At 52.1% G+C, this 22,135-nt stretch overlaps 2 protein-coding genes across 7 annotated transcripts in view; one reads left to right on the top strand and one right to left on the bottom strand.

Annotated features, from left to right (window-relative positions):
• The first annotated feature begins 85 nt into the window (after window positions 1-85).
• SNORC (secondary ossification center associated regulator of chondrocyte maturation) lies at window positions 86-10,573 on the top strand. 3 transcript variants are annotated; one of them, XM_066194129.1, is made up of 4 exons: window positions 86-1,566; window positions 2,143-2,256; window positions 9,558-9,740; window positions 10,443-10,573. In XM_066194129.1, the coding sequence occupies exons 2-4, from the start codon at window positions 2,163-2,165 to the stop codon at window positions 10,550-10,552; spliced, it is 387 nt and encodes a 128-aa protein (XP_066050226.1). In that variant the 5' UTR covers window positions 86-1,566; window positions 2,143-2,162; the 3' UTR covers window positions 10,553-10,573. The 3 variants fall into 3 exon arrangements, with proteins under 3 accessions (XP_066050226.1, XP_066050224.1, XP_066050225.1); XM_066194127.1 differs by having other exon boundaries at window positions 9,555-9,740; XM_066194128.1 differs by having other exon boundaries at window positions 2,112-2,256; window positions 9,555-9,740.
• A 441-nt stretch (window positions 10,574-11,014) lies between these two features.
• The window catches only part of NGEF (neuronal guanine nucleotide exchange factor), a 48,657-nt gene continuing 37,536 nt past the window's right edge, over window positions 11,015-22,135 (bottom strand). For all 4 annotated transcript variants that reach the window (XM_066194107.1, XM_066194104.1, XM_066194105.1 and 1 more), the window contains 6 exons: window positions 20,325-20,414; window positions 18,578-18,741; window positions 17,383-17,538; window positions 14,847-14,926; window positions 14,291-14,395; window positions 11,015-13,663 (listed from right to left, as the gene is read on the bottom strand). In XM_066194107.1, the coding sequence (XP_066050204.1) occupies window positions 13,491-13,663; window positions 14,291-14,395; window positions 14,847-14,926; window positions 17,383-17,538; window positions 18,578-18,741; window positions 20,325-20,414 (768 nt within the window). In that variant the 3' untranslated portion in view covers window positions 11,015-13,490. The remainder of the gene's footprint in view (window positions 13,664-14,290; window positions 14,396-14,846; window positions 14,927-17,382; window positions 17,539-18,577; window positions 18,742-20,324; window positions 20,415-22,135) is intronic.

Genomic DNA, 22,135 nt, shown 5'->3' with positions numbered 1-22,135 from the left:
TCTGCTTGCTTTTGTCAAAGCTGAGTATTGAGATAATTCTGGTACTAAAACTCATGCAAACTCGACTTGCACCAGTTTGCATCAAGAAAAACAGCAAGCAAATACACAGGATGTGGAACAACAGCTGCTGCTTTATTTTTTCCCTGGTGAGGAATACTGGTTGGTTTTTCTACTTGATAATTTTAGAGTTCAAATAAACACCAGTAAGTTGATATTGGAAATTTCTAACAAGAAAGCTTTAATTTCCCTCTGCTGTCTGTAGAGAAACATGTGCATTCACACTGGTGCTGTTTATGCAGGGGAGATCGAGCCGTGGCTGGTTTGCTCTTAACACAAACACTTGGCCGTGGAGCCTCCTCTGCCAGTCGGTGCCCACCCCAGCCACTCCAGTGCACTGCCCTCAATGAGAGGTTTTATTTATCCCCTCACCCCAAAGTCCACAGGGATACCTTGCAGGTTTCTCTTTTTGGACTTATTTACCTTTTTTTTTCTACTTGTTTTTGTGTGGAAAATCCCAGTAAAGGTAATAGTAAATGTCCTGCCATCCACATGACCATAGAAAATAAGTGTGCTGAGGCCTAACTTACACGGTAGCTTTGCATGATGTTTAGCCGATATCTGAGAGAACCGTTTGTGTTTAGGCTGATAACCTGACTTTGTTTTAATCTCTTCTCCTTTTAGCATATAAGGTGTGTGGTTCATAAGTGCTTTCTGGTTTTTTTAGTGGTATGATCTAATTTCTGCAAGCTAATTTTGGACTGCTCAACACCATGTTACAAGTACACAAAAGCCTGTTAGTTTTGAGCTCGTCTGAGAAGCGGGAAAGGAACAGCTCCTTGATTGCTAAATGAAAATGCAGAAATGCAAGCAGGGCAAACGTGCAGTAATTTGTCGAACCTTGAGGACCTCACTTGGCTCCTGAGAATTTGTAGATGATGGACCAGTGGAGAAGATACGCTGTTCTTAATACTGAAATACTCTGGTTTCTGTGTTTAGTACGGAGGTGAGGTGGTGGCATGTGCAGATTGTGCACTCAGGTGCCTTGTCCTTTCTGTAGCAAGAGTCATTTGGATCAGTAGGGATGGGGAAAATAGCGGCTCTAAAAAGCAAAGTGATCACTGCAGAAAAATCTGAATCTGAAATTTAAGACATAACTACTTGTGTCATATTTTCAGAGTATAAAGAAGTGGCATTAGGGGTGTTTATGTATTCATTACATGATGGGAAACCGTGAAGTATTCATCCTCCTATCAGCTCCAGAATACTAAAGAAATTTCTTCTGTGACAATCAGCTGGAGTGTTCCCCTTTTTATACACCTCATGCTTTCCCCATTCTTTGTTGCTGCAAGTGTGATTTGGAACAAACCTGGGTTTTCTGCTGTCAACTGTAATGAGCCCCCTGAGGCAGGCAGGGACAGAGTGGCAGAAGCTGGCAGGAGGAGGTAGTGCCTGAGCACTTGGGATCCGAGGAGGAAGCTGGCATTGCCTGCCAAAGGCGACTCTCCTGGAACATTTGGGGACGTTGACAGCAGTTCTGAGACCACCCATGGCTCCCAGGCCAGCTCTGTAAGTATTCCACCCAAGAACAAGGGTGCCATGGAGCTGCTCTGGCTCTGTGTCAGAGCGTTTTAGCCTCGGAAGATTGAGGCCCTTGTTCTTTGCTCTCCCCACCCTGCAGTGCTCTGCCACCCTGCACCGTGAGGGAGAGCAGAGCCCTGGAGTGGGCTGCTGGGGCTCGGCTGAGCTGCCCCAATGGCTCCTGTGTTATTTCCTGTGCCTCAGGATGGCCAGCCCGAGGGAAGGAATTCCAGGAGCATCCTCGTGGCCTCTGGGAAGGGCTCGCCAACAACTGCTCGTGTGTGCAGTGGCCTGGCAGGGTCCTGATGGCTCTGCTTGGCTGCCTATGGGGTTTTAGGCACAAGTTTGGGAGGGTGGAGCTGCCTTTGGGAGGAGGTGTGCTCCTGGAGCCAGAGCGAGGGAGGCTCTGCTGGGCTTTGCACTCTCTCTCTGCACAGTTGCTTTTGTGAAGGACTTTTTTTTTTTTCTTTTTTACTTTTTTTTCTTTTTTTTTTTTTGTTTTACCTGACTGAACAAAATTTTTACTATACCAGTAAAACTTCTGAGTTGTTTTGTGCCTTGAAGAGTTTTAAGGATTCCTGCTGATGCTTTTCCTGAGGGAAGCCATGCCCTACCACAGAGTCCTTCGCCTGGTCCTGCTATCGCTGTGCAGCATCCTGGTCCCTGCTGCGCTGGCAGGTAAGGAGCTTTGTTTGCATTTAAAGCCCAAAAGCATGGGAGATTCTTTACTACACTGCCCCTCTCTCTTCTCCCTTCCCTGAAAACATGCCTAAATATGTATTGAATTAGGATTGATTAAGGGAAACTAGCTTTAGTGACTGCTGCTGAGCCAGACTATATTTTCAGTTGAGAACATCCTTTAACTTTTCCTAAGCAGAATGGCAGTAGCACCTATGTGAGCGTTGGTGGGTGGGGGTCAATGGACTCATCAACCAGCAGGAGATGGAAAACCTCTCAGCACCTGATGGGACAGGCTGTCCCTCAGCTCTTTCTTGCAGTGGAGGTGAGGCTGAAGAGGTGGCTGGGGCCAAGATAACAGGCACAGCATTTCTCCCCCTGAATTCCTGTCCTGCCTTTGAAGACCTGGAGCAATATTGTTTTGCAGTTCTCTCCCAGTTTCTTCTGAGCGTCTTGCCTCACAGGGAGATCCTGACCACCTGTCCAGCAGATCAAATTACGGAATTCTCTTTAAAGTAGTTTTCATATGGGTAGGGGAGTTCATTGCTGGCTGGAACATCTGTGGGTGGAGGAGCAGAATTAATGTAGCTGGTATCTTCTCCTAGGACACCTTCCTGCTGGGAAACCTTCAGAGTAATTAAGAAATGAGCACTAAAAAGTGGGTACTTTGCTTCTCAAACCATGAGGTTTTTTGGTACAGTGGAACATTAATCATTTTAGCACAATTTCAGTTTGTGCCTTGCCTTTACTCTCAGAAGCACTGGCCATGCTCTTTCCTCATACCAGGTAATGTCTTTTCTTAATCATTAGCAGTATTTCACTCTGCAGGAAGTGATTGATTTCCAGTGAGAATTCAATCTTCTTCTCTACAAGCTGAGATCTCTTCTGTGCTGTTTTAGATTTCCAGTATGTGGTGCATTTGCCCTGCCCCTGCTCCAGCTTCTCCATGTGCTTGCTCTGGCACTGTAGCTGTGGTTTGTGCCTGGTGCTGCTGCCCTGTGTCACTTTGCTCCTGTGACGCCCTCCCGAGTTTTCTTGATCCCGTTATCTCGTGCAGTGAGGCCTGAAGGGCTTTGTACTGGAGAGTGCAACATTCAGATCTGGGGGTGTAGGAGAGATTCTGTGCCTCTCCTGTGGTGTTTCAAAGACTTAAGGCCTCTAACAGGTTGTTCCCTGCTCCCTCGGGAGAGGACAGGAGGGAACCAGCCTGGTAAGGCATTCCAGGAGCAGAATGGTTCTCTGCTGCGTTACACATGGAGAGTTCCTGCCCCCAGTACAGGTGCTTTGAGGACCAGTGGAACTTTTTCTGCCTTTTACTCCATTAGAAAAGGAAACTTCGAGCCTGGTGCAGACAAAGAGGGGACGGGCACACAGACAGCCCTCTGGTCTCAGCACATACACTCCCAGCCCTGCCTTTCTGTAAACAAGTTTACTTAGCATCCATCAGAACCGCAGCTCTGCCTTGCTGCACACAGGAGCTCCTGGCCTTGCCCGCCACAGGCTGCCCTTTGTGCTGTGCTGAAGGCCTCCTTTCAGCCCTGCCCTGGCCCTGTGCCTGCCGTGGCCACCTGGGGCTGGGCAGCCCCTTGCTGGCCTCGGAGTTCACCAGCCCCTGCCCTTCGTCTCAGCACCTCTGAGTCTCCCCAGCAGAGCCCTCTGGAGTGAGCAGGAGTGGCTCTGCCCTGGAGAGGGCTGCAGCTGGTGCTGGCCATGCAGACCCCATGTCCAGGATGAGTCTCCTCTCTGTGTTGGCTGCTTGCCCAGCTGGTTTGATTTCCTGGACAGCACGGTCAGGGCTCTGTGACTGTTGAAAGTGTGAACTTCTCCAAGTTACTGAGCTCCTTCCAACGTCACATTTGTCAAAGATGGGGAAGCAACCAAGCAAGTCTTTAACCCTTTTTATCCACATCATCTGGGTGCAACAGGAAATGGCCAGCTCGAGGATCTGTGACAAACTTAAACCTTCTCCACTTCCTCTTTCTCCAAGCCCAGGTGGCATGTAGGCCTAGAGCACAGGAGGATTGTGAAGAGCTGATTTTTGGTTGTTTTTTTTTTTTTTTCCTCTATCTGCAAACCCGGTTTCAATTCCTATAATGGATTCAGAGCTCCAAGTGAGCTGGAAGTTAGTACAAAGCCTTTGCAAGGCGTTGGCTTCTGAATCGTGTATATTTGGTATTTAAACCCCCATGTGGGCTTGGGAGCTTGTTTTGAGCTAATGCGGAAATATTTTTACTGCAGTAGCACATCAGAATGAGTCTGGGGGGAAAAAAGCAACAGAGCATCCATACTAAAAAGAAAGACACAGGAAAACACCTTGACCAAGGACATCTCTCTATAGCAGCTTGTGTGTCTTTGTTTTCAGCTACAGGAGAATAAAAGATTATTACGATTTTAAAGGTTTTTTTAAAAGATTTTTAAAGCTTAAGTACTAGAACTTGGATAGCAGTAATTAGGTTTTGTTTGGCAAATTTCAGGAAAAGATGTCGTCGTTCCAGCAGATCTGTCCAGACTTAAACCAGGACTTTGTAAGCCATTACTCAACCTTGCTCTGCTCCAACACTCCTTACAAATTTCTGATGCTGGTATTGACTCCTGAAAAAGGAGCTGGGTTGGAGGTGAAGAGTGGGGATGATGAGGTGCTGAAGTCACCTTGTGTGAAGAAGGCTACTAGCCACTGGCAAGTAACCTCCAGGGACAATGATGTCACACGGCCACATCTGCCTGCTTCAAGGTCTTACAGTTGGCCTGTGGGGAGGGTCTGCTTCCTTCAGACTTGGTTGGCTTCCCCCAGGCTGTCACTCGTAGAGACTCTTACAGTCTTCCCTTTCAGTCACTGAGTACCTGCGGTGCTGGCTACCATGTCACTGTTCTGGCCTCACCCCACCTTCTTCTTTCTGAGCATGGAAATAGCAGTTTTGTCAAGTTGCCTTTGCCATCGTCACCTCTAGATCTCTCCACAGCCCATGTGTCTGGAGTTCCACTGGCCCCTGCATCACTGGGAAATCACATCATGTATTTCCTTATGATAACTGATATTTTTTTCCCATTTCCTCACCTCCGTTATAACTAACTTGTGCTGGGGACAGGGAGAAGACAGTGCAGCAAAGAGATTTCCCTAAAATAAGACAATTTCTAGTGTTAACATGTGGGAAGGAAGAACTGCCATCATCCACCTGGCCTTCTGCAAAACACTGTAATAATTTTAGTCCATTTTGTCCAGTTCCACCTCCAGTAAAACTCCAATAAGATTATTGCATGTTGTTCTCCTAAGTGTTCTCCAGCTGTATTTCTCATGAAAAGGCTTTTACTGTTAGTCTGAAGGCAGCAGCTGCCCACAGCTTGTGTTTCAGTGCTGAGGTACAGCTAATGCTGGGGAAGAGCTCATTTGAGCCAGGGCCTGGAGGCTTCCCTCCCTCCAGAGCACAGGCACACAGCCTTGGCAGTGGAGGGTCACCGGTGGGCCTCAGCAGCCGGGCAGCCCCTCCAGGTGCCCCCAGCTGCCCCTGCCAAGTCCCTCCTGGGCAAGCAAACCATGTGGGTGCTCCACAGGTGTTTTCTAGAGGTAAGACTGGTCCTGAGACTGATGGCAGCACGGCTAATGCATGGCTTTCTCCCAGATGTTAAACATCTGGTCTTGTGACGGATGATGTATTTTGAGCATGTTTCTTGCTAGTTCTTTATTTCGACAAAGTTCTTGGGTGAACAGGAAAGCCATGCTCTACCTTGCATTTGGTATTTAGTTTCCAGCTCTTGGTTGCTCTCCCTCCCTGGAGATGGCAGCATGTTTGGGTGTTTTTACAAGTCAAGAATGCTTTATCTTGCCCCATGGCCATGGAGCTTTCTTCAACTTGCCCTTTCCTTGGCAAGGGCTGCTGCTGAGTCTAGAGCTGTCACTGAGGCATTTGCTGAGGTTCACAGACCTCTTTGTCACAGTCAGAACAAAGCGACAGTGTGGGTGGGAAGGCCCGGCCACTCTGGTGCTGCTTTCTCTGTAGATCGTGTTTAGATCCTGGTCTCCTGCTCGTGCACAGAGAAACTGAGCTTGGGAGGAGCAGGACTTGTGGTCACCCAAAACAGCAGCAGAGCAGAGAACTGAACCTCCTGAACTGGGTCCCCTGCCTGTCCATAGAATCTCTCCAGATTCTATCCAACAGGTGATGGAGAAAGGCCCTGGTGTTTCACATGGAGATAGGAGACCTTACTAATAGTGTGCATGTGTTGGGGGTTGGTACCTGACACAAACTCTGTCCTTCCCATCACTTTCCTTGATTTTACCAGGGGGCTGAAACGGGATTGTGGCATTTGATGTGGGTCCACTAGAGATCTGCCACTCCCGCGCAGTGGCAGTGTGGCTGACACTCATTGGAACTGTCAGGGAAGCAGGTATGAAACCTCTGCTTGTTAAAGAAACCTGCTGGGTGCATGAGGATAGCGGGGTGGGTGCTTGGGCTTCTCAGCTGGCAGGAGTGGAGGCGTGTGAGGACATGAGCTTTTAGGTTAGGAGGGAAAATCAAAGGAGAGGCATGGAGTGAACAGTGCTGGTTATGAGCACATGTCTCAGGCTGCAGCAATGGGCTCTGGAGGAAACCTGCCTCTTGTTTTGTGTTCCCCCACCCTCTGTGAGCTTGGCATCTACTCCCAGCAGCATTGAGGGGCAGGAGCTGAGAAGGGGACCAGCATGGAGCCCTGGCCCCTGGGGAGGCTCCGCTGCGGGTCCTGCGTTCACTGTGTGTGCAGGAATCCGCTGCTGCCTCTGAGCCCACAGCTGTTCCTGAGGCACCAGACCCGACTGAAAGGGCTTGTGTCTCCCTGGGCTGAAGTGCCGGTAGGGTAAAACCACAAGAACTCGGGACAGCAAATGCATGTTAAGCACATTCTGCCCTTTCTGTGTGGGCAAACTGAAAGTTTGTGTCAGTTGGATGAGGGGATTGAACAAAATACATATCCAGCAGCCATCCAAGTTTTTAAAAATCATGGGGATCATAAAAAATTAGACTGTTTCCTCTGTATTTGGCTATCAAAAATAATCTCTGTGCTCTGTTTAAAGAGAATTGCCAGAAATTTTTCAGGAGTTAGATGCACTGAGAACAGGAGAGACTTCCTGGCACCTCTGGGTCTGGTGGCACCTGTGGGACCTTTGCATTGTGGTTGGAAGAGATAGTGCTCCCTCCTCATCCCTTTGAGGGCAGGGATTGGGAAGACCCAGCCCAGGTCATACAGTCTCCCTGGATGGTGCCTGTATCTGTTACAGATCATCTGAGCTAACACCAGTCCCTGGTCACACTCAAGGCATATGTGCAGCCCTGGAGAACAGAAATATTCTTGGGAAAGGAAGCAACACTGTCCTCCCAGCATGGTGTTCCTCTGCCGGGTGGGGACAATGGCAGTGTTGGTTCTGGTCCTGGGGGTGTTGCCAGAGTCAGGAAGGTCACAGCTGGAGCGTGGCTCATCTGTGCAGCTTCTCCCTTACAAAAGCAGCCTGGAACCAGAGCTTCCAAAGCCTTCTGTGTGTTGGTCTGTTCCTAAACCAGCAGCTTCCTCATGCTGCTGTTGCCAGCTAAATAGCCCGACTCTGCTTGGTTCTCTCCTGAGTTAACTACATTTGTTCACTGAATTCTGGATTTCCTCCCGTTCCATTCTCTGGCAGTGAAACCGCAGGATGTAAAGTAGAGAGGTCCACTGGAAACGGCACTTTGTACAAGAGCCATGGGACGGGAGATGAGTCTTCAGCTTTGCTGGTCCGTTTTGCAGCGCAGGTTGGGAAGGGCTCTGCAAAGGCTCAGGTGTTTGTGGGGAGCTCTTGTGGAACACAAACCTCTGTGTGCTTGTACGGGGGAGCCCAGATGCCAGCTCTGGTGCAGAGACCATGGATGTACCTTGGGTGTGAGGACACAGTGTTTGCTACACCCAGCTTTAGCTGGATTCCTGCCTGGGTCCAACTGGCACAGGCTGCACACCAGGGACTTACTGTCTGTCCGTGCTTGTTGGGCCAGGATTAAACTTGGCAGCTGTCTCGCTGGACACCCTGTAGCTTTTCTGCCTGTAGAAAGAGCTTTCAAAACTAGTCTAGAACTTTGCTGTGCTCCCAAGATTGTGGACAGCCTGGAATAGCTCTGGAGATGGTGGGGGCTACTCTTTGATGCAAGCCCTGCAGTAAGTTCTCAGTGGGTTTGTACCGGCAGGAAAGGTGAGTGTTTTGGCCCTCCTGTTCCAGGGAGAGATCTTAAGGAGAACCAAGTGTGGTGCAGCCCATTAATGAGGATTTTTTTTCCTCTCCTCCCACAGTGCCTTCTGCCCACAGGAGGCAAGGAGGGCTCCAGGCACTTTAAGCTGGGACTGTCACTGCCAAGATGTGCTGCTGCCGTTTCTCTTCCTGGGCTATAGAGAGCCTGGGACAAGTCTTCGAGTGCCCCTGGTACACCAAGGTTCACATGCCAGAGTTGGGATGCCTGGGGATACCTCTGTGCGTTGCCCCAGGGAACCCGGGCTGCTTGCTCCGGCTGTTGACTCCCTATTTCCCGGTCCTGAGAACCATTGTGTCAGTTCAGGTGGGCTCTGGCAGTGAATGTTCTTTTTTCTCCCCCTAGTGCAACATTCCCAGTGGTTTCAGCAGGGAGCTGTGGAATGTCTCCTGCTCCTGCCAGGGCCCACCTGAACAAGGCTGGGCATTGACAGGGAGCACACAGGGAGGGCTCTCTGGCTCGGTCTCTGACCCAGGGCAGGAAGGAATAACAGCAGACGAGTGGTAACATTAAACACCACCCGGCCTGGCTTTCATCTCCCCGCTGTGGTGGGGGTGCAGCGGGGGGAAGTCGAGGCTCTGGGGTCCTGTCTGGGGGAGCCACGTCCTGCGCTGTGCCAGCACTCCAGCATCCTGCACAGCACGGGGTGGTGCAGGACAAAAGGGCCCCGAGATGCTGTGCATTTGGCCAGCACAGGTGGCCTGGTGGCCTGTGCCTGTTGGCAGTGTGACAGCCCTTCCCAGCCCGGTCCCAAGGGTATCCATGGACAAACCGGCTGTGCACGTTCATGTGGGGCCTGTTCGCGTGTGAGCAGAGGTTGCAGGGTGTTGGGGCGTTCTGTGTAGTCCCGTGTGTGCTGTGTGGATGTTAGCTTGCCTGTGGCTGTTCGGCACAGGTGGTGCCCCCTCGGAGGAGGGCTGTGCCATACCGCGGCTCTCAGCCCTCAGCTCACCCTTCATCCGCCCCGGGGGCACCCGAAGCCCAGGGACCGGCTGAGCTGCGGCTGTCCCTAGTAGCCTGAGCGGGCCCCCCATGCCGTGGCTGCTTGTCTTCCAGCAGAGTACCCGCAGGACTCGGTGCCCACCCTCTGGAACGAGCCGCCCGAGCTGCCTTCTGGAGCCGGTCCCTTCGACGCTGCCACCACCACCTCCCGGCCGTCGGACGCCACTGCCTTCCCCCCGTACACCGCCGAGCTGGAGCCCGAGGACACCACCCACCTGCACCGGCTGGACAACGGGGACGGTGAGTGGCTGCGGGAGGGACTGCCCGCCGCTGCTCCCGCAGCAGCCGGGGGTGTCCTCACGGTGGATTTGCTCCCTGTGGGCCGGTCTCCTCCCGGGAAGGGTTAAAGCCACACTGCTGGGGACGGGGAGGGTTGCCTTTACTGCCTGCTGGTGCAAACTTTCCTGCTGAAAAGCCTCTGCTGGCAGAGCTCTTGCCAGCCCCAAGATGGCTCCAGGACCCTTCTTCCTGCCCTAAGACCTGTCATGGCAGGCACCTGCCCTGAAAACAAAACTGCCCTGACTGCAGGTAGGGCTCTCCAGGACAGGGCATGCTGGGAGCTCCCTGAATAAGGGAGCACGAGTGCCTTTCATGGCATCTGACTGACAGCAAGCACCAGGTGAAATGTGCTCCTGCCATAAGCAAAGCAACTCTCCCAGTCTGAGTGTCAGCAGGAAAGCTGCGCACCACCCACCCACTTTGTGGCAGCTGTCCTTGTCACTGGGAGCCGGCTGAGGTGGTGGCGGCCGGCTACAGCCCCCTGCTGTAGGACCACACCTGAGCTGTGTGAGGACGTGGGACGTGGCCAGTACAGGGAGCTCTGGCTCCAGGAGTGTGGCCTGATGCTTGGGGACATGCTGGGTGTGGGGTGATCCTTGCAGCCCTTCCCATCTGGGCCCCACTGCCTCTGCTGACCCCGTGCCTTTTTCTCTCTCCCTGCAGGCTCACTGGGGCCTGGAGCTATTGGTGCCATTGTCATTGCCTCCCTCCTGGGTACGTCTGTGCTTGTGGCCTTGGTCGTCATCACACTGAGAAAGTTCTCAGCCTCCTGAACTCAATAAAAGTTCTTTCTGTTACACAACCAGCCTGTCTGCAGCCCTCGACTGCTCCTGAACTGTCTGCCTGGGGCCCTGGGAGAAATGGTGCCACAGATACAGGAAGAGCACTGCTGGCCCTGTGCCGGGCATCCAGTGCTCATTGCCCTTTGGGGGGTGTGTGTATCTCCTGGGTGACACAGACCTGGCAGGGCCCGTCAACCCCACTCCGAAGGAACCTGTGGCAGTGTGTGGCTTTGAGCTGGGAGCTCAAACTGGCCCTTCTAGGTCTAGTCTGGGTGACGGTAACAGTGTTGGGCATCACCCTGCACAGCTTTCCTAGGGAATGGTTGTTCATGGGGGTAAGCCACTCCAAGTTCGTGCGCAACCCCATTTTCACCCACTGCATTTGGGCCAGTTGCACTGGAGGGGGCTGGGGAGGAGACAAGTGATCAGTCTTGGGGAGGAAGGAGACACCAGTGTTTTGGCGCTGGCTTGCTCAGCTACATTTTATCACAAGGAAAAACGAGACAACAAGAAGTTCCCCTCAGTTCGCTGAGGCAGTCTGGCAAGGGCTGGGGGGCTTCAGCCCGTGCTTGTGGGGCCCCAGGCCTGGCCCTGTACAACACTGGAGACCACTGAGACGGAGGCGTGCAGGGGTGGGTCTGAGGAAATAACACTGGATGCCATTCAGCGCCCGAAAATGGCACAGCCTGTGCCTGGCGTCTGGAGTCCTATGGAATCGCAGCAGAGCAGGAAGGGCTGGAGCAATCCCAGGGCTTGGTGGTGAGTGATGGGACAGGGCACAGCAGCAGAGCCCCTCTCCCTGGAGAAGTGCAGTGAGGAGCTGGCATCCCGGCACTCTGGGGAACTGGTGAAACATCTGACGGGCAAGGGAGCATTTCTGTGCTGCAAGAAACGTGCCAGGCAGGCATGTGTGGCTGCAGGCCCTGTGCTGGACTGGGCTGGCTGCTGGGCTGCCAAGCTGGATGATGTGAGATGTGGCAATTTTGCAGGTAATTTTAAGGAATTCCTAGAGCTGGAGCTCCTCTGGGGTTTGCACTAGTGAATTTGTGGCTGTTGCAAGGTTTGGATCCTGAGCTGGAGGTTTGGTTGTCTCAGGAAGCTGACTGTGAGGTGCTGCTGGAGAGATCTGGCTTGGAGTGTCCAGACTGGAGGCTGCACGTCCTTCCTGGCCCAGCTCTGGGGCTGGGCGGTGACTGGGAACTACTGGTTCGTATGAACTTCCCACAGCTGGCCAAGGCAGCGCAGCGCTGCTGACTGTTGTCACATGCTAATGTGGTGGCACTGGTCTGCGCCTGAGTGCAGAATGCCTTCTCTCCCCCTTCAGAACTGTGGCTCCCACCACTTTGGTCCTGGGTGCTGGCTCTGGGCTGGCTGTCCCAGGGCTGTGGTGTGGAACCCACCTCAGCTGCGTTCGGCCTCACACCGTATGTCCCATGTGGTCCAAAGAGCAGTTCCGTAGCCTCCCTTCACAGCCTCCAAGTGTCCTGCTTTCTCCCCAAGTTCCTCCGGGCATGGCCGTGCTCCTCCTCTCCACGCCCGTGCCTGCTGCGTGGCTGCATCTGCAGCTGCTCTCCATTCGCTTTCTAAGCACAACCGTGGCACAGCCAGAGCACACATCAGCACAGGCTTCAATGCCTGGACGACAATCCTTTGCCATGTGACAGAAAGGTGCCAAATAGTTGATTTTCCTAATGGATGCTGGCCACAGCTTGGGCCCAGCTTGTGGCTGAGAGGCATCAGCCACGTGTGGGACTGTTGAAGCAGGGGTGGCTGCCGTGGGTCCGGCCCCACGCTGCTCTAAGCGCTGTGCCCAGGGCTTCATGCATTGCTCAGTGCCACAGCTGGAAGGAGTGACGAGCTGGCTCTGCTGGCCACAGGACTTGGGTATATACACGGAGGTGAGCCTGTACAGGGAGGCTGATGGGGGTGGGTGATGAGCATGCAGGCAGCGGTTCCTGGGCTTCCCAGGGCACGCAGGACAGCAGCTCCCAGGTAAAGTCACTCCCCTGCTGTGCGGCAGCTGGGGCTGCTGGTGCTCCTGTGGTTTGTGTCGTGCGCGAGACAGCGCTGGCACAGTCACGGCTCACAGTCACCCCTGCTCTGGCCTCGGTAGCAGGGAGTAGCAAAGACCACAAGCGCACGATCAACCAGGAACGGCCACGATGCTGGAGTTCTGCAGTGGCCCTGCAGAAGGAGGTGGGCTGTGCAAGAGGAGGCTGAGCCACGGGAGAGGGCCCACATGTGCTTCAAGGTTGTCCGGCAGGCAGAGATGTGGGTCAGGTCTAGCAAAGCCGGGTTGCTGCTGGAGAAGAGCTGGGTGTGGAGCACTGCAGAGCATTGGACTGGAAGCAGATCAAGGGTCAGCCTGTGGGAATGAGCCCAGCAGCTTCACAGCAGGACGAGGATGGTGGAGTTCCTGAGGCTCATCCCAGCCTGTTGCCAATGAGCTCTGAGAGACAGTTGAGACTACTGCTTCCCTTCAGTTCTCCCCCTGTGAGATGCTGGGTTCAGAGCACTCCAGACTCGGAAGGTAGCACTGAGCTGTTAGTGCTTAAACCAGGTGCTATTAATTGCTCAGTGATGTTTATGGCCACTGCCTTTCCCAAGGAGCCTGAGCCAGCCCCAGCCAGCTCATGTGGCTCATCTGGCCTGCACTCGGTGGCCTTCAGGCAGTGTCTGTTGAGCTCGTGCTCTTTGGGGCTTTACAGAACACTTGGAAAAGGGATATTTTACAATTTAAAGCGCTGCTCTCCAGGAAAAGGACCAGTGCTTCGGGGGGACCTAGGAATGACAGTATGTTCATGGGTGTGTGAGCCTCGTCCAGTGCACCAGGTCCCCCACAGTGTCCCACAGCTGCCACCTCCTCCCAGCTGGCAGCCTCTGTCTTCTGCCTCTCTGAGGCACTCCAGATGCTTGGGGATGCCGGTGGTCATTGGCGGTTTCTGCTGCCCAGTTTCCTTCTCTGACTGTCATCTGACTTGTGCACCCGGAAACACTCCTTCAGGTTCTGGGCTCGGATTTTGGGGTTCAGAATCTCCTCCCCCATAGAACTGGGGAACCAGCCCCTCTCCTGGTCGTGAAGACGTTCCCCAAATATCCAGCCTGAGCATAGACAGAGACAGGCGTAAGTGGGGAAGGACTGGCCCTTGCTCCTGCACTGGGACAGCAGTGCTGGAAAGAGCCATTAGAGCTGGCAGAGCTTTCTGGAAGCTACTCGGAGACCTGTGCTGGACCAGACCCAGGCTGTCCATCCAGCAAGGAGGCCTGCTCACCTGAGCAGCATTGTGTGAGGACAGACAATTGACTCAAGGGATGCCAGCAGAAAGCGGGCACAGCTGCCACCAAGTGCCCTCTGCTGCCCCTGGAGGCACAGGGGTGGTCCCCCGCAGACACCCCATGAAACTGAGACCACCAGCTACAAGAGTACCCCAGAGGGCAGGACCACGTGGCTGTGAACCATTATGAAGGTAAGAATAGCACTGGGTTATATCTGGGGCGGCTGTGCTAGCTTCGCCATGGCCCACAGCTGGTGCTGGGAGGCTGCGCCGGTGTTGCCACAACTTAGGCAACTGGATTGGCTATTAGGAGAAGGCAGTAACTTCCTTCTCTGGCTGTGATCCTGACGCCACAGCCTCTTCCGGGCTGCAGGGAGAGACTGGCAGCTGCCTGCCTGCAGCAAAGCCCATCCTTCCACAGGGACTCCCAGCCCACCCCAGCCCACCCCCATACCGTCATCTGTCTTGTCCAGGATGTTGAGCACATCAGCCAGTTCTAAGGAGAGCTCATCAGGCTGCTGGGCCACGTACGGGTGGACACACTGGATCTGCGGGCAGTCTGCCAAGGAACAGGCCAAGAGTGAGGGATGACTGGGATGAAGGCCCTTGAGGAACAGCACAGCTTCTGTGGCTGTAGCCCCACGAGCTCTGCACATGGTTCCTCTGATCTGTTAAGGGCCTCTGGGGAAGCCAGGGAGTGGCCCAGCCACAGGTACCGGGAGAGCAACTCTTGGGAAGGGAGCCAGGTTCATGTCACCACCACAGTGCCAGCCATGAGCAACCTGGATGGGAGGGCGAGGGCTGGTACAGCCCAGCCCAGGGCTGGAGGGGCTGAGGTCAGGGCCAGGCCCAAAGACAAGCAGGTGTTGATGGTGGAAAAGGAGGGGAGCCCAGGGAGAGGATTCAGCTTTGGCACAGGTCCCAGATACATGACTGCACTGAGATCAGGCAGAATAAGGGGCCCTGTGGTAGGGGTGAAGAGCTCTCAGCTCCCATGCTGTGTCTCTTACCAACAAGTCTGGATGTAAATGAAACAAATTTGGTCCTCCGGTTTGGGGCTAGTGAAATCATCCAGCGCTTCATTTCACTCCTGGATAGGGGAGACAAACCAAGGCTGTGAACATGAAAGGGTTGTAGTGGCCCTAGTTCTCCTGCCCAGCCAGTTCTGGACTTCATATTCCTCCTTCCAGCCTTTTCCTGCCTGCCCCTCCAGAGTCCTGGGCTCAGTGGTGATGCTGAGCCCCACTGTTGCACACCCCGGTGGGGCTGTCACACGTGACACAGTGCTCCGGGCCCTGCTGCACAGCCCTGGCTGTCCCCCACAGGCAGCAGGGTCCCTCTGCTAGCACTGCTGCCCAGAGCCAGCAGCAAGGTGGGGGGCCTGGCATTCTCTGAGAAGTAAGAAGCAAAGGCAGCTCCTGGCTGGGCCGGTCAACAGGAGCAGTTTTTCCAGGAGATAAAAAGCAACAGGAACATTAATTCCTGCAACTGCTGTGTAGGAACATTTAAAGGGCAGAGATGATTAATTCCCTTGCAGAAGAGCAACGCAGCACACCAAGGGTACCACTTGCATGGCAACAAGACCCATGTAAACAGCACGCTGCAAAACCTAGACTTGCAGTTGGGAGGATGAAGACCTCACAAATGCTGGAGAAGGCCCAGGCCTGGCTCCCCTCAGGCTTCCCTCCGCCCCGTGAGGAAATGGGACAGTTCACCTACACAGGCTCCTGCCTGGAGGAACAGCTGTGCTTCCAGCTGCCAGAGAGCCAGATTTTTCTACTTTCTCAGGTGGTTTTAAAGCCTGAGCTTGACACACATGACAAGCCATGGGAGCATCTTCAGGGAGCAGAAGGGCCTGAAAGGGGGATGTAAAGGACAAGTGCTGGCAGGTTGATCTGTGGAGTTGGGAATACCTTCTACTTCAGGTATGAAGAACAATGCCAAGGTTCAGTGGAAACACCTGCAGGTCACACCACATGAAGATGTGTGGGATGAGGGCTTTGCGCACAGAGGAGCTATGACATGTAGAGGTCAAACCTGGGGTGTTGCTGTGCTTGTGGCCCTGTCTGCGTGCTGGCCCTGCACACAGGTCCTCCATGGATCCACCCACAGTGCTCAGCTCCTCTCAGCCTGCAAGGAGCTCACCCACACTCCAGTTCTATCAATGCAACTGGTCGTGTCCAAATAAAGCGTCACCTCCTGGCAGAGCCCACCCAGGGCATGAGCTGCAAGCTGCCACTAAGCAGGTCTTTGTTGCCTGATGCAAGAGCTGCAAGAGCTGTAGAACAGATGCAGAAGTCTCTGTTTGGCACCCACTTATCTGTTCTGTTTAGTTTTTCAGTCTGTGCCTGCTACTGCCTTCATCATTCCTGCATCTTTCCTGCATCTCTGAAACAGTAGCCTTCAGCAGTTCCTATGTCACATTTCAGTGCTCAAGACCTGTTGGCAAGCCACGTTCTGCATCATGTACCTGCTGTGGCCACCTAGAAGATGGGACAGGATGCAGAGCACAGACCTGCGACTGCCTCCCCTGAGCTGAGCAAATCCTGGCCTGGTTTATGGTTTGCTGCACAGCCAAGCCTCACAGACGTCACACGTGCGCTTGCCCTGCATAGTGTGACTGACATCTCTATTTTCAGTGCAGCGGAGCTGCAGCCATATGTCTGGGGAGAAGGTACAGCTGCTCACTGCACTGGGGGCTCGTTGTCCTGGTGCCGATGCTGCAGTGGTGGGGGGCGGGGGTCAGGATACAAGCCCCAGGCTGGTGTTCATTTAGGAATATGGATGATGAACACCAGCCTACTGACAGCAGATAACATCAGCCTGGGGATGTGCATTATCTATAGGAGCTGTTTAGCTGATGGCTAGAAAATGTGGGCCTGGTAAGGCTTGGGTCAGTGAGGGGGCCATGCCCTGTGCTCCAAAACAATCAGGTCAGCGCTAGCACAGCTCAATCATTTGCTCAGCCTGAGCTTGTTAGAGCCTGAAGTAAAAAATCAGTGAGCCAGAAAACCTGTATCCAGGGAGACAAGGAGGCCCTGAGCAGCAGAAGGGCTGCACAAGATTGGCACTGGTTGTGGTGACACAGAGGATGCAGCTTTTTCTCCCACCTTCACCCACAAGCAGAAGACACTTTGCTCCACAGGGCTGGTCAGGCATGGTCGTGATCCCTGTGAGTCAGTGGAGTCATTGGAGTGTTGTCAGTGTATATCCTGCTTGGTTTTGCTTTCTGAATATGCCGCAGGCTGTAAAACAGCTGGGGCCCAGTGCCTGGGCTGATTTCTGACCTCTCTGTCCCAGAACAGGAACTGCCACCACCCCAGATGCCTGAAACACACCATGCAGGAGAGAAACCTGCCTAGGTGACCAGTGCTTTTCAGTAGCCTCAGGGAAGTTATGCTGGGCAGAGAGGCTGGTAGAGCCAGCTCAGCTGCAGCAGTGGGACCTCTCCCTGCCCACCCCTAGAAAGCCTGGACAGCTGGTCCCCTGAAGACAGGATGTAGGGAGAGAGCACTGCCGAGCACTGGCGGGGTGACTGATACTCACTGGGATGATGCCTTCAGCATGTAGCTGGCCTCCCGGTCATCTGCGTTCTCTAGCAGCCTCAAGATGAAGACGTTGGCCAAACTCTGCCCCTGATCTTCTAACTCTTCTACCCGAAGGAGCCCTCGGGGAGCAGAGTCAAAGACTTGGTACTTGTCCCTGGGAGAGGTTAGAGAGGAGATTAGGAAAAACTGTAGTTACTGCAGGAGACTTTGACCTCAGCCACCCGGAACTGTACTGAGGACACAGACCAGGAGCTGCTGCATGACAGGAGGAAAAAAGGTGTCCTGCTGTGAGAAGGGATGAGCGTGTGGCTATGAAAACCCACTGCAAAGCAAGGAACCCTCTCCATGCTCTGCCCTGGGCACCCCCCATGGCTTGGAACAAGCTGCCTGCTCTGTCTGAGCTCCCCACGTCCAAAACACAGATGGCACTCCCTCAAAGGGGATTGTGAGGCCTAATTCATTCCTATTTATGAAGTACCTCTGTGTTTTCTGGATACAAGTTGCCACAGAAGCAAAACATTTCCCGGTGCACAGACACTGCGGCGACACGCTCATTAGGAACAGTGGACGGGCAAGATGCTCCCAACCAGTGGGTCTAATTCACACCACAAAGAGCTTACTGTTCTCTGCTGCTGTATTTCACCAGTGTCTGCTTGCACAAGACACACTCCTCAGTACAACCACATCCTCCCCTCCTGAGGCAGTTTACATCATGTCAAATATAACCACTGGCCTCAGGCTGAAATTTATACCCCTCCCTGCTTATCTAACTTTCTAGTCAGCTTCCTCAGAGTTTTAGCTGACTAAATCTGTGCTGTTCTTTTGGCAGAGATGGGTCAAAAATCACTTCTTGACAGGAAGACAGGTCTCCAGGGTCAGCCCATCAGCCAGTGTAACTCATTGCCACCCTGCAGAAACTTCTGGATGCATAGTCACCCTGCTGGCAGATCTGCCCTGGGATCTGTTTAAGTCCTGTTGGCCATGAATTTTCAGCTGGAGAGAGCTGTGCCGCCCATGAAGAGTCAGCTGTGCTCAAAGGCAAGGTGACTGCTGGAGGGAGGTGTACATGTCAGGCCAGGATGCCCTCCATGTGCCTGAGGGACAGGATGGGGTCACGGTTATCACAGGCTGGATGAACCTGGGGCAATAAAACTAATGAAGTATTCCATATACTACCTGAATTTTGCACTCACCCAGGAATTTGCCGGCAAATCACCAGCAGATCATTGAAAAGGAACAGGTAGATTTCTCTGAAGAGTTTCTTGGTGCGAAGTGTTCGTGATGTCTTTGGACCGTTCATTTGCTGCAGTTCCCCCTGCTTCAGCAGCCAGCGGGAGTGGGAGATGATGGGTACAGACTAGAAGGGAGGAAAAGATGACAAAGTTCATGAGAGCAGAAAAACTCCATGAATTCAAGTGGTTATGATGCTGAAAGCACCAAGAGATGCAAAAGGAAGGGTGGTGAGCTCCCATCACCACAACTTGCACTGCAGAGGCTGGAGCAGAGCTGCAAGGAGAGGGCATCCTTTGTGTGCTCTGCCATCCACACAGCCCAGCACAGCGTGAGAGAAGTTGGACGGGGTACAGCAGGGGCCTGAGGACAGACAGACATTTAAGGATGGCAATGCTAGAGTGACAAGTGCCAGAATGAAGCAACAGCCTATGCTCTGATCTCGCTCTGAGAGATCCTGTCACCTGGGCTAAACTTTCCTAAATAGTAAGACTGACTTTCAAAACCACGGATTTGCCCTTTTGGCTACAAAAAACCCCAAGTTTAAACAGGTTTCCTCTGGTTGGGTCTGTCCCAGTCAGGAGGAGCTACTGTCAACGCACCTACCACCGCACTTCTGCTGGAGTTTCAACACATACTGTGCTAAACCAAGAAGCCAAGAACAAAGCGCATCTTGTACTAGAAGAACACTATACTTCCAAATGACTGAAATATTGAAAAATGCTTGTATAACTGTCACTCTTTCCACCTTCACTCCCAGTGCTTGTCACATGCATGGTGGCACAATGTTTCTTCTCAATCCCTTGCACTCTTTTCCCCAGAAGAGCTGTACCTGTGCCAGTCCCCAAGGCAGGTCTGCTCCAGAGATGAACCAGCTCTTGCCTGTCATTACAGCCTCAGCTTTACAAGAGGTGGAGGCAACTGTGTAGCTTCCCTAATCTACTACTGTCCAGTGGTAGCCCTGACACACTGGTGAAGCACTCTGTAAAAATCAATTTTTTGATCTTCAGGTACATAAAAAGATTCCTTGGAAGCTAAATATGATTCTTAAAGTTTGTGAAGCAGACAGACATGAGAAGCATCCCTACAGCACTCAAGAAAAGAACTGATGACTTTATACTCAGCACTGGAATTTCATGGTACGTATCAACTGAGATCCGATCAGACGCCCCTAAATGTTGATTTAGTAATTCCCTCATGGAACTAAACAGATCAGCAACAGGCATTTAGAGACTGTACAATGAGACTGAAAACAATGCATTACTACAGGAAAGAATTAAAATGGTGGGGTATTGTGTGGGTTTGGGTATTTTTCAGTTTTAAACTGTTTTGCTTTGTAGCATTCATCTACCTTTAACATATTTTGTGAACATATTTAACGTATTTAACATTTCTAACATATTTAACATTTTAACATATTTTATATGTAAAATAACAGCTGAAAGCTGACCTTCGAAGAGAGGTGAGAGGGAAGAGCCAGACCTGAGTGCTGGAGCAGGAGCACATTGCACAGGAGAGGTGATGCCAGCGTGTCCCATCTGTGTATGTGCACACCACACTGGCCTTGGTGCTGCTCCAGCCTCTGCAGCGGGCGTGCACTGAGCACACACAGAGGTGCTGTGCCTGCAGCAGCCCCTTCAGAGAGGCCCCTTTGGAGGCTGTCTGCAACGTGCAGACAGTGAACCAAAACTGTCCAGCCTGTGCTTATACCTTGATCTTGAATTCTAGTTTCTTCTGGATGCTGATCATCTGCTCTGTTCGGCTCATCTTCCGGACACCTTCGTTACATGCTTTCACCACCTGCGAAAAGAGAGCACAAAGAAAGGTCTGTCTCTGCAGGCTTTAAGCAGGTAAGTGATGATGGGCAGCATGAAAAGGCCTGACCATTAAGACCACTTAACCACGTTAAGTGCCCTGCTGTAAACAGGAATTGACAAAGCCAAGCTCTTTTATCAGCACTGTGGGTGCATGAAAAAGAGAAGGGGAAAAAAACCCCAAAACCCAAAGAACCAAAAAGCTCCCAAACACCCAGAAGGCATTACAGGTGGAAGCTAATTGTCAGAGGACGTGTTATGTGGCTACATTCTGTTACTGAACCAGAAAGTATAAAACAGTGTTTCTGGTTGCACAGCAAAAAGAACAGCTTGTTTTCCAGCTCCTGACACACCATATATCTCATTTTCCCAGTTCCCAACATTTGAAATTAAGTACATGTGCAGTATCATCTTCAAGGAGAGAATGAAGCCAAACATCTTCTTTTTAAAAATGCAAATGCTGTAGTTCTGCCAAGTAGCACTAGATGCCAGGGACATGAAATGTCCTAGGGAAAGAGCCGTTCATCATACAGAGCCCAGCTGTGTTCTGAGTACAAACTTTTAACTGAAAAACCACAGCCAACGTGCAAGCACTACGCTGTTACAGGGACCTTAACCTAGATGCCACTGCCTGTTTCATAAGGAGTAACTCTCCTGAGAACTGGCTAGGTAGAAAAATTACATTGGAGAGCAAGCTCCACTTTGTGCTCTGTTTCTGCTACTCAAAATCTATCAGAACATCAGTAACTGAAACTGTGATCAGCTCTTGCCTCCCAAACAGAAAGAGAGAAAATAAGCCTGTAGAAAAAGTAAGCATCTGATGGTCTCTGTTGTGATGCCTGGATGTAGTTGGATATTAGGTATCTAAGCTTAAACACTTACAGGTGAGTGTTTAACCGTGCAAAAGAATTAGTAAACTGATCACGTGAGTCACTGATCACTGAATACAAACCCAGCATTTTTCCATCAGCAGCTACAGTCATCTGCATGCTACAGGAACACCCTCCTCAGGCTACAGACCCATGGAAAATAACTGGCTACCAGATGTGTCAAGAGGGATTCTGCAAATATTAACTCAATGCAGAACATCCTTCATTGATAAAGTCCCTGTCTTTATCCCTGGTGATCTCCAAGTATACACTTCCTAGGCTGGTTCAGGGCAAATCCAAGAGCCTGTTCTGTTCTAGTGTTTCAGTCAGAAACTGCAGGCCCATCCTCAGGCTGATGTTCTAGCACAGTTTTCAACTTCAGATACTTATGTTGAACTGCAGGAGTCAGGAGATGTTCCAACCTTCTGATGGGGAAGGGTTGAAACACTGTCCCAGCCCATGCAGCTTCCAGCTATGTCTAAACCATTCAGATATGGTATTATCCTGTCTAACCTTAACAGGAACAGCCCAGATGGAAACATCCCACTGCCTTCCCGGGGTTTTGTACACATCAGTAAGTAGCACAACTGAGCACCTACCAGCTTCAGGGAAGAGGGCTAAAAGCTGGCTTGTGTACTTCATTAGGAAGCTGTTATTCTAGGTCAGAGGAAGAAGTGTGCTGTGTCACAGGAAACCTGACACAGTTGTACTTTGCACCTAATCACACCTCTCAGTGGGATCCATCACCTTCATTTTGTGTTCTTGGAGACTCTAAAGGAAAACGTTCTTTGCTCTTTCCTATGGCAGAAACTTACATCTACTGTTAGCAAGGGATTAA

This window comes from Chamaea fasciata, unplaced genomic scaffold (genome assembly GCF_029207755.1).
Source record: "Chamaea fasciata isolate MVZ Bird 193981 ecotype frontalis unplaced genomic scaffold, bChaFas1.0.hap1 SCAF_11, whole genome shotgun sequence".
NCBI lineage: Eukaryota > Metazoa > Chordata > Aves > Passeriformes > Sylviidae > Chamaea > Chamaea fasciata.
This window is presented reverse-complemented; position numbering and strand designations above follow the sequence as displayed.

Bases quoted from the DNA above. Each gene is read 5' to 3' on its own strand.
- SNORC (XM_066194127.1), top strand. From the start codon at position 2,163: ATGCTTTTCCTGAGGGAAGCCATGCCCTACCACAGAGTCCTTCGCCTG. The intron at 2,257-9,554 runs GTAAGGAGCTTT...CTTGTCTTCCAG, and splicing joins GGTCCCTGCTGCGCTGGCAG to CAGAGTACCCGCAGGACTCG. The intron at 9,741-10,442 runs GTGAGTGGCTGC...CTCTCCCTGCAG, and splicing joins CCGGCTGGACAACGGGGACG to GCTCACTGGGGCCTGGAGCT.